The 11,546-nt window shown below is 37.3% G+C and overlaps 1 protein-coding gene across 1 annotated transcript; it reads left to right on the forward strand.

Annotated features, from left to right (window-relative positions):
- Nucleotides 1–6,892: 6,892 nt before the first annotated feature.
- On the forward strand, nucleotides 6,893–9,320 carry LOC134817971 (uncharacterized). Its single transcript, XM_063827366.1, has 3 exons — nucleotides 6,893–7,057; nucleotides 7,286–8,536; nucleotides 8,687–9,320. The coding sequence occupies exons 1-3, from the start codon at nucleotides 6,910–6,912 to the stop codon at nucleotides 9,211–9,213; spliced, it is 1,926 nt and encodes a 641-aa protein (XP_063683436.1). The 5' UTR covers nucleotides 6,893–6,909; the 3' UTR covers nucleotides 9,214–9,320.
- Nucleotides 9,321–11,546: the final 2,226 nt, after the last annotated feature.

Here is an 11,546-nt window from a genome sequence, read left to right on the forward strand (position 1 = left end):
ATTGTTCCTTTTTTTCAAAAAAATTCTGTTTAAAAAGGCGTTTAAAAGTTTTTATTATAAGACTGTTAGGGAAAATGGCCGGGAAAAAATTCTCAATGGGCCTCCCTTATAACCCCCTTTTTGAACCCGGGAACTAGTGAGCCGCTTCCATTTTAGTTGGAATAATTTTCCGGAGGGTTATATGGTTTTTCAAATTTAAAAATTTAAAGGGTAGAATAAATTTTTATACAAAAGGGCGTGCTTAAAAAGGGGTTTTGAAAAGTTTTCTTTTCCTTTATACCTTTTTTCCCTTAAACCAAATTTAGTGATTTCTTTCCGGGGGAAAACAGAGGTAGGTGCCAAAAAAAATTTTTTGTTCATACAGGGGTTTTTGCCTGAAATTTGAAATTTCTGGGCGGCCCCCTCAGGGTTGTCATTTTCCCCCCGAAACTTTTTTTCGAGCTGAGTGAATTACGGGAAATTCCCTGGGCCCTTTGCCCCATGGGAAAAAAGAAAAAAAAATGCGAAAAATTTCCCCTTTATTTTGGTTGGATGTTTTAAACCCCCAAAGTGACTTGCCCTTCACCCTGAACCCCTTTTAGAAACCCAAATTTTCAGCCCCGCAAAAGAAAAATTTTGGGATTTTGAAAAGGGGTATTCTAGATTTTTCCAAAGGGGTTTACGGGGATATTTAAAACCCGGGTTTAAATTTTTAAAATTTGGGTCCTTGTATTTTCTGAAAATTATTGCATTAAAAAATTGAAAACAAAAATGCGCTACTAGGGCCCCGCCGGGGCTGCGAAGGAATTGCATCGTCAATTAAGTATTAATACTTTTCATACAAATTTTTTTAAAAAAGTCTTCATGTTATGTAAATATTTGTTTGGAATACTTTTTTTTTATCATACATTCTTGGCTGGATTTGAGCCCCCGGTCTGAAAAGGGGAAAAAATCACTTTGCTCGTTGGATTTATTTGGGTTTGCCTAAATTTCCCTTTAAGTTAATAGATGGATTAATTTGGGTTTCCTCCCCGGCTTTAGGATCTCTTACAAATTGACTGTTCTTGCAAGAGCAATCCCCTAGCGACCCAAAATTTTGTGGATTCTTAAAGAGTCGAGATCCCGGGGGGTCTTTTTATGTAAAAATTTTTTTTTTTACTGGGATTTATTTCTTTTTTACTGTATACCCTTTTTTTGGACCAAACCTTTTAGAAAAAAAAATGGAAAACGTGGGCAAAAAAGTAAATAAAATACAATTTAAAATAATTCAAGGGGTTGGGAATTTGGCCCCAGAAAAATACCGAGGGTACGGGAAAAATTTTTCCCGGTTACCAATATTTATTTTAATATGAAAAATCCCCAATTTAGGAAAATATCACATTACTCCTTTATAGGGGCAGGGTTATTACGGACAAAAAAGGGTCCCCGGGCCCGGGGGGGGCTCCCAAACCCCCCGTTCGGCGGGTAGTGGTTTCCCCCGATCACAAGCAAGAGCCCCTTTGGGTTTTTGTGGGGATGTTCAGCTACATGGGTTTTCGGGCCCCCCCTTTTTTTTTTTTTTTTTTTTCTTTGAACCAAAAATATTTAACTTTTTCGTTTTCAGATGACGGCTAAAATTTATTAGGCACATCTTTTGAATTTCTATCCTTTTGTTGTGCCCCTAGTCATAAAATGAACTCTGAAATAATGTATTTAAAAATTAAATAGATGGGTTATTCTCATCAAGGGTCCCCCCAGAATTTCTTCCTTTATTCTTTTTTTGTCAATGAAACATTAGTTAAAGGGGGGGTTTCCCATTAAAAAATTAAGGGGGCTTTTCATTGTCCAAGTTTGAAGAAAATGGGCCCTTTCCCGGGGAAATTTTAAATTTAAAAATATGGCCTTTTAGCAATCTCTCATTTTGTCCCAAAAAACATTGAGAAGTTGGGGTATCTTTTTAACCCCGCTCACCGGGTTTTATTGAGGATAACAACTTGGGTTTCTAAGTTCAGTCCCGGGTTTGGAAAAATTTTTCCCTAGCTGTGAAACTGCAACAACCAGGGAAACCATTTAAAGGGCATTTTTGATAATGTAAGGGGGAAAAGTGGGTTCCCTTGGATTTGAATGTTCCCCCAGGGGTTTTTTCAAAAGGGAAAGGTAGTTAGGACCCCAAAGAAAAAAAAATTTAGGGCTTGTTGCCAATTTTTTATCTCAACAGAAACACCACTTTTACCACTTTTTACCAACCTTTGTACCACCTGTCTGGTTTGCCAAATATCTTTAGTTGTGAACGTCGAAGAAGGCTGCAAATTAACCTAGAATGTTTATCTTATCAAGGAGTAAAACTTTTGTGTGAAAAATTTTTACATTGGACAATCAGCTAATTGGATAATTACCAATTAGTTAATCACCAAAAAAAGTGAAAATTTTTTATTGGCTCAAAATGATTGAAATCGTTTGAAACACGGAGAAATGTAGTTTTTTAGAAAAACTTCAAAAATTTTTCACTTACATTTTTTTTCGAGACTTGGAAAAAAGTTTGAAAATTTGAAAATATTTTTTTTCCGCCAAAAGTGATCGAATTGCATGAAACGTGGATTAAAAATGCTTTGCAGAAAAACTTCGAAGATTTTTAGATTGGGGGAATACTAAAATCATCAATATTTGAAGTTGGAGTTCAGTAAATCTCGACATATTTTAGTAATTAGGATAGCTTAGTGGAAAGGGCTGAACCTGAAAAAAGGTTAACCACACAGATATTAGAGTTTCATAACTAATTACAATACAGCTTTATCAAATTCCACATAAAGAAACAGCACAAAAGGACCATTTAAGATCGAACCGATTTTACCTGCTGTACTATCATTTATGATTTCAATGATCAAAACCTCTGTACCGTCAATCTTGCCAATCTAATACCGGGTATCTGAATGTACCGGACCTCTTATTTACCTCTATAATTAGACCCAGTTGTTGTGGCAAGAAATGCGATTTCTCACAGGGGTTTCTTTTAACTGTGCACTTTTTGTCACTCTCGCAACTCGCAAGAGGCCCGGTATTATAGGGGGGTATAGGAAGCGAGTGCAAGTGTAAATATACCTTCCATCATCCACTGTGGCCTTTTTGTATTGTGAATGCGCATGCCGCTTCGTTTGCTATGCCAGATACCGTGAATAACCCCCATATGTCATTGCCAGGGTCGGGACAGAGCTGGAGATAGCATTTAAAAAGTTGCTAGAAGATAGCTAGATTTAGAGTAAACTGGTGGTAAACTGGTGGTAGCTGGGTGGTGCTAGCATGGATGTAGCAGAACGTAGCTACACGGGGTTTCATTGGAGTTGGTTATTTTAATGGCCAAAGAGTGCCGGAACTAAAGTTGCAGTTGAGGGGCAGTGTAAACCACAGTGTAATCAGGGACACAGAGCTACAGTGCAGGAGTACTGCAAAAGAACAGTGCAAGTGATACAGTCTGTAACAGTAAAACGCCGAAGAAGGAGATAAGATTGTGGCTGCAGAGGAGGAGAGGAGCTGGAACCTGATTGTGATTGGGTTGAAAGAAGATGAGGAAGAAGAGTTTCCTGCTCTGGTAACTGCATTTTGGAAGAGGTGGGGTGAGAACTTATTTTCAAGCGACAAGGGTGGGCTGGAAGCAACCAGGTACAGCTATCCGACCTATTAAGATCACCGTCCTGAGCTTAACAGCCTTTCATCAGAATCTGATGAAAACAGAGAGACTGACCCACCTTTTTTAGATCCAACGAAACCCTTTATATAAATCGACTTTTCCGCATGTATTACTTCATGGTATCTTCTTATCAAGGCTACAGACCTTGCCGTACCGGATTGATTGATCAAAGTGAGTCTCTTTAGCCCTCTTCTTCTTTAGAGCTTTAGGTTAGTGATCAAACTCTTCGCTACTCGCTCTTCACTGGATCTATCAGGTTAGATTCACATCTTTTTAGGTCTCAACCAGCCTTAGTTTTCCTGTTTTCATCATGTAGTACGTTCTGCTACGTACAGAGGTTTTGATCATTGAAATCAATAAAATGATAGTACAGCAGGTAAAATCGGTTCGATCTTAAATGGTCCTTTTGTGCTGTTTCTTTATGTGGAATTTGATAAAGCTGTATTGTAATTAGTTATGAAACTCTAATATTGTGTGGTTAACCTTTTTCAGGTTCAGCCCTTTCCACTAAGCTATTCCTAATTACTAAAATATGTCGAGATTTACTGAACTCCAACTTCAAATATTGATGATTTTAGTATTCCCCAATCTAAAAATCTTCGAAGTTTTTCTGCAAAGCATTTTTATCCACGTTTCATGCAATTCGATCACTTTTGGCGGAAAAAAATATTTTCAAATTTTCAAACTTTTTTCCAAGTCTCGAAAAAAAATGTTAAGTGAAAAATTTTTGAAGTTTTTCTAAAAACTACATTTCTCCGTGTTTCAAACGATTTCAATCATTTTGAGCCAATAAACAATTTTCACTTTTTTTGGTGATTAACTAATTGGTAATTATCCAATTAGCTGATTGTCCAATGTAAAAATTTTTCACACAAAAGTTTTACTCCTTGATAAGATAAACATTCTAGGTTAATTTGCAGCCTTCTTCGACGTTCACAACTAAAGATATTTGGCAAACCAGACAGGTGGTACAAAGGTGGTAAAAAGTGGTAAAAGTGGTGTTTCTGTTGAGATAAAAAATTGGCAACAAGTCTAATTATGTTCGTAGGGGTCCTAACTACCATATTCCGTTGAGAAATCCTTGTGAACATTCAAATCCAACGGAACCCTTAAATCGACCACTTTTCCCCTTACTAAACTATTGACAAGAAAACTAAAGTTGTTCTTTTACTTCTAGATTTGAGTGCTGCCTTTGATACTGTCAATCACCCAAGATTAATCAAGAAGCTAAGATCTGCTTATGGCATTACAGGCATTGCTCTTACATGGATCAGGTCCTACTTGGCTAACCGTTCATTTTGTATCAAAGTCAAGGATTCGTCTTCCTCAGCAACTGTTCTTGAGATAGGTGTGCCACAAGGTTCAATCCTTGGCCCCCTGCTATTCATATTGTACACCAAAGATCTTGAGAACATTGCAAGTATGCATGGGTGCTGTATTCATTTGTATGCTGATGACACCCAGCTGTATTTCACTCTTGATTCTGATGACCCATCACAGCTAGAGCACAATATGGAACACTGTATGTCTGATATCAAGAAATGGATGACAAAAAATTTCCTTCAACTGAATTCTTCTAAGACTGAAGTCATCGTTATATCCTCTAAATTTGACTCAAAAAAATATTCCAGCCTCTCTACAGATTGTTAAGGATCAAGAGCCACATGTTGTTAGTGGAACTGTGAAGAGTCTTGGGCTGTATTTGGACAGTTATCTTTCAATGAGTGATCAGATTACGTCAGTGGTTCAGTTCAAGCATGTAATATTCAGATCAGAAATTTGTGGTTTATTGCATCAAAACTGTCTTTTAACCTTAAGATTCAGCTTGTTCATGCTCTAGTACTCTCTAGAATTGATTATTGCAATAGCGTATATTTTGGACTGAGCTCTTATGATTTAAGTCGTTTACAGAAGGTGCAAAATTCTGCTGTAAGATTTATTTTCGGGAGAGGAAGAACGGCACACACTACTCCACTACTTAAGAAAGTTCATTTTCTACCAGTTAGATTTAGAATAGATTTTAAGATTGCCCTACTTGCCTACAAGTGTTTAAATAATATAGCTCCTCCTTACTTAAAAGAGTTGATATCTCCTAGGCAGCAAAGTTTTAAAAATGTACGTCTTGATAATGATTATTTTTACCTTAGTTTTCCGCCCTCTCCTAACTATGTAAACACAGAGAAAGCTTTTAGTCACTGTGCAGTTAAAGTATTTAATTCCTTGCCATACGACATAAGATCAGCTGAGTCAGTTACATCTTTCAAGACCAAACTTAAAACATACTTCTTTTCTCTAGCATTTGATTGATTTTGCATTTACATAGGTAAAATGAACTTGTCATGTCTAATTTTCAATTAAACTAAGCTCAGTTAATGTAAGAGCCGCTTTAGAAAGCACTGGAGTTTATCTCCAGGATTAAATTATATCGAGTTATATGATTTAGCTATAAGGCGGTTTATAAATGTTGTATTTATTATTATTATTATGCTGAAGAGTGAACAGAGAGTATCATTCATGTTTATCGCAGAATTATTATGATTTACTAGTGTAACTAACCCGTGCCTACGGCCAGGACTTCACTATCGCAGTTGAAATGCAAAAGTATAAACCCGCATATTATATTCGAAAACACGCATTGCATTGTCGTAATTTGGTGCAAAAGTATGAACTCTCTCAGTCCAAACAGACTGCAATTTTATTCCGAGTGCCCCCTAATAAGCTTATAGTATTACATAACAGGGCATCTTGGGGAATCTTGCAGCTGATCCACTACCAAATAACCCAATTATGATTTATGTACCAACGCTGCAGTAATAGGGGAGAGAGCGAGAAGAAGCGGGAGAAAAAGTGAGCCATTTTATGTCACATTTGTGGTACAAAACCATCAATTAAACCACTTACCACCAGCCAATTTAAGAAAACTTAAGCTGTCGGGCTTCATCAGAGTTGTGCTGGAAATATACCGAAAAAACTAGTCCCATAACTCAGATTAACTGTTTTCTTGATTGAGTCGTTCGTAAATTACAAACACTCACACACACACACACACACACACACATAGATTTATTGAGATTATATATATAGATTACTGGTGGGCTGTGGGTGATGATGTCATTTTTGGCACACAGCAGTACTTTAAAAATCGGAATGTTGCAAAAATCGAAACACCTCGCTATTTAAAGTCCAATCATTATTCTTTAAGCTAATATAATTGTTTACTCTTCATTCATTTTAATAAAATGCTTATAATTTTGTAGGTATTGATCATGGTCAGAGAATGTTACATGTTCAAGAAGGATGGGAGGTGTAGGTTTGGAGACAGCTGCCGTTACAAGCATATAAAGAGGAACAAGATAACTACCAAAAATGATAACACATCCTCCAGAATATGTCCTCTCTTCACATCAAAGGAAGGTAAGATTTCTTACACATTTATTTTAGAACAAGATGATCGCAAGTAAGTAAGAAAGTGCAGCAACTTGTTACATACATTGTATAATGATAGTCAGTATCTTTTTCTCACATCCAGAATGTTTTAAATTTCCTCGCAGTTCAATGTTCCCCGCCCCGCCCTGCTGTCTTTCTGGATGATCTTTTAAGCAATATTTTGTATCCTGAATACATTGAATTTCACAATTTCAGGATGCAAAGGTGGGTGCAAAATGGCCCATGCTTTTAAGGAAGACACTGAGTTGCTTGAAATGTTCGACAATGGGATTGGCATTATCAATATACAGATGAAAGAAATTGACAAGCTAAAACTTCAAATGGAAATGATGCTGAAGCTTGGGGAGAAAGACATGTATGATCTACCAACACCAACACCCTCTGACACATCTACCATTTCTTCTTCCCAATATGTTAGTTTTACACAAAAAACGGGAAATCCACCATCACTAACATTTAGTTCATTTCTTGGACAATCTGATAACTCAAGATATAAACATGAAACAAGGGCTACACCAGATGATATCTCTGAAGAATCTACCATGTCATCTAGGCTGCAAACTTTGCCAAGGTCTGAGACAAATGTTGCCAATGTTTACAAAGAACTGCGTGGAGATGAATACGTTCGTGAGATACAACAGATAGAGAGATTGTATAGAGGCAAATGTCAGGTACTGAAAAATGATTATGGTGCCATGCTGCAGATAGTTATGAAACCAACAGACCCAGACTGGAATCTTACCATACTTGAAATAAATCTTGATGTTTTTGTTCCACTTGAATATCCCACTGCAAGTTGTAGCATTGAGTTCTGTGATGAACGAATCAGTGAGTCAACAGCAGAGTCCATCAACACTGCGATAAAGGAAGAATTGGCAATGCGTGAGGGTTCACCATGCCTGCGTCCAATGTTGCGATGGATTGAACGAAACATTAAAGATATGCTGCAACCAGAATCTCAATTTCACACTCATTCCTCTCTAAAAGTTTACAAAAAAGGAGAGATAGAATGGAGTGACTCTGGCTCAGATGGCAGTATCGAAGAGGATGAAACTAGAGCCGATGTTTCTGCACCAGTGCCAGATCAAAGTGGAGAATTCCTTGACAAGGAAGTTGGAACCTCAATACGGCTTATAGACATCAACCTTCACGGCACAAGTCATGGTCTGGTCCCTCAACAAATCCTCTTTCTTGTACAGTGTCTAAGATGTAAAACACAGGTTGAACTTGTTGTTGCTCCCAACTCTAGTAAGAATGTAGCCTGTCCGCGGTGCTCTTGTGAATTGGCGTGCAAGCTTTACAAGAAATTGTGTCTGCCTGGCACTGTGTCCATAGCTTGTGTTGATCTGATCGGGTGTAGTGTTGCTGATGTTATTCTTTCCAGAAGTCAGATTTTGAGTATCTGTACAGAGTGCTCCTCCTCAACTTCTCTCGGACTTGCCTCAGGTTTGAATATAATCAAGATTACGCTTTTTAGTTTGTGGATATCTATTTTAAAATACTTTTTCATTCAAAATTAGTCTCACAGTCCTTGCAAACTAACTTGACATATTTCGCCTGACACTTGTATTGGAATAAAATATATGTTTTTAACAGGTACGAACAACGAGACATGGTGCTTGTCTTGTGGACACAAGATGTCGATATCATTCGAAGGCATCAAGATTATCGTTGTTAACCCACCCCTCACAAGCGGCAAACAACGATCTAAAACAAAAGTTAACAAAGGTTACACAGAAGGACAGCCTCTGCCGGAAAAAGGGACTTGCAAACACTACAAAAAGTCTCAGAGGTGGTTCAGGTTTAGTTGCTGTGGTAGGTTGTTCCCCTGTGATAAATGTCACGACGCGCAGGTCCCTGACTGTCCCTTGGAGCAAGCTAATCGTATGGTTTGCGGGCTGTGTGCTAAAGAGCAGCCCGTACGCGGTCAGTGTAAATATTGCCATGGTGAGATATCGGGTTCGTTAAAATCACACCATTGGGAAGGAGGAAAGGGATGCAGAGACAAGAATCGAATGAGCAACAACGACAGTCGAAAACATAAAAACTCTAAATTGAAAACGCAGTCTCAAAAAGATAAGAGAGTGGGTCAACAAAAGAAGAAGGAAACTGGTGATGATTAAAAATTTAGCGTACGATTTATTGTTGTGTAATTTCGGGATAATAAAATTTAAAATCTGTGTCTTGAAGTTCAAATTGCTTTGCGACATTTCAATGTTTTTTACGTCAATTGCTGTATTTTATAAACTTGTTCTTTCATCGTAACTGCATGTAAAGGGATTGTCCGTGCTTCTTGGTCTTCCTGAGATATGACAAGACGCTGTGGATTGCCAAGATATCACTCTGAAAACACTAAAGTGTTATTTTACGGCACAACCAAACGATATATCATTATCTCCTAGAAATCAGAGCATGTAACCATAACAGTTGTAGATCCAGCTGAAACTAAAAATACTGATGTTCATGTCAAATGTAGACATTAGTCTAGTGGCGCAGTGTTGATAATGTTTGCATCTGAATGTTGCGTTGTTGTTGGCTTTCTTCTAGTGTACTGTAACTCCATAACCATAACCTGTAAATATGTGACAAATGTAAAATTTATAACGTTTTTGTTTGATCTATATAACTTACGACTATACTCGCCACGAGAACAAGAAGCACGGACAATCCCCATACAGCAGTTACGGAAGAATAAAGTTTCCTGATCTACCTACTGAGTTTAAACTAAGTATTACGACCTAAAATATATGTTCAATGTGTATGTGTATGGTCCTTTTTCAAAAACACAGGTATGTTTCACAGCACTACAAAAACACTGACACCTTTCTTTACACCTTTCCTCCACATAATTTAGCGGCTACCTTCGGTTGCACATCTCACTCTCGGCATCAGAACAAGACGCTTAGTTTTGAAGAAGAGATTACTGCACTAAGTGTAAGAAAACCTATGCATAAGCTACAAATTACTGTATAATTCAATTTGCTTTTCTGAAGAAACTTGGGGGAATAAATGGCATGGGGTTTATATGAGTACTGCCTGTTGTAATTTGTATTGGAGATTATATGTGACTCTCACGTATTTGTTGATCCATTGTGCAAAAGTGTTTCCCTGCTCTATCAATGAAAATACCTGCACAGCTCGTGAAGGCGTGGTCCATTATTTAAACAGCTGATGAAGTCATGCTCAACTGCCATAATGGAATAATATTCGCTTTGGTAAGTCCAACAGCTCGTTCATGAGTTTCTCCATGAAGTCCTCCGCGTTCTCAACCGCCCAGCTATAACCGTCCTTTACAACACCTGATATTAGTATTTATAACTCAATTTTTTACCTCAAAAGAATCGTTTGAGTAGAAATATTTCCTCCTCATCAAGCTCAATTTTAAGAGTTGAAACTGAAACTAAAAGAGCCACCAGTGGGAATAGCTGGTATATCTAGAGAAAAGTGAACAATGTATGTATGATAAAGGGAATTCATAATGTAGCATAACATGTAAACCAATGAACCACTTCTTATGGCAGAATAACGGACCATGATTTAAACGCAGGTTCAAAAATCAATTATATACCAAGATCCTGCTCCTCCTCTCCAGTAAGGTAGTTGTACTCTTCATCTCGAGAGCAGGGGAGCCCAAAAGTGACACTTGTTTTCAAGGACTTAGACAGAGACAGAGAATCCGCGATTAAATCAGAGTCAAGTGGAAGTATTTTTTATGCTGGACAGATACATCACAATTTAGTTCAATTTAAAAGGCTACGTCCATAATCATCATGGGAAGTGGGTACCGGTAAAGGAAGAACATTGAGAAAGCAGTGAAATCAAAGATCGACTTGTCAAAAGTTTAAAAATGTAACGCATTACACGTAGGAAACGCTCATGGCGCAGACAAAACTTAAGAATTTCATTTGAAGTGCTTATTGAGGAATTAACAAGACAAGTATATAATTAAGTTCATTATTATAGAAGCATATAACCACAATAAATTAATCAAGGGATCGCCAGATCTCTCCCCCCCAAAGTATGAATAAAGGCATTGTTTTAAATTAAATGGGAAAATAATGAAATCTGATAAATTAGGTGTAATGAAAGAGTACCCCAAGCATGTTAATGTAAAACCAGTCCTAGACTTACAATTTTAGGTTCAGAAGCTTTACTAAAGATGAGACTGTAAAGGTTATAATTATGAGATCTTAATGATTATACTATATTAGTAAAGTGGCTGAGATTTACTGACTTCACATTTATTGTCTTAAAGCCAGCTTTTATTTTGATTAAAATGGATCAACCATATAGAACTTACCTGTATATAAATAACAAACAGGAATTGAATCATAAGATATGACACGAGCAGTAAGTATTATGATTGTAGTATCTGTTACCTGAAGCATGTCGTAATTTAATGTTAGAAACTGGGCGTGGCTGTCATGTGCTCATGTCACCACTTCCACAGTGAGAC

Source organism: Bolinopsis microptera, chromosome 7 (assembly GCF_026151205.1).
Source record: "Bolinopsis microptera isolate Bmic1 chromosome 7, MBARI_Bmic_1.0, whole genome shotgun sequence".
Classification (NCBI taxonomy): domain Eukaryota; kingdom Metazoa; phylum Ctenophora; class Tentaculata; order Lobata; family Bolinopsidae; genus Bolinopsis; species Bolinopsis microptera.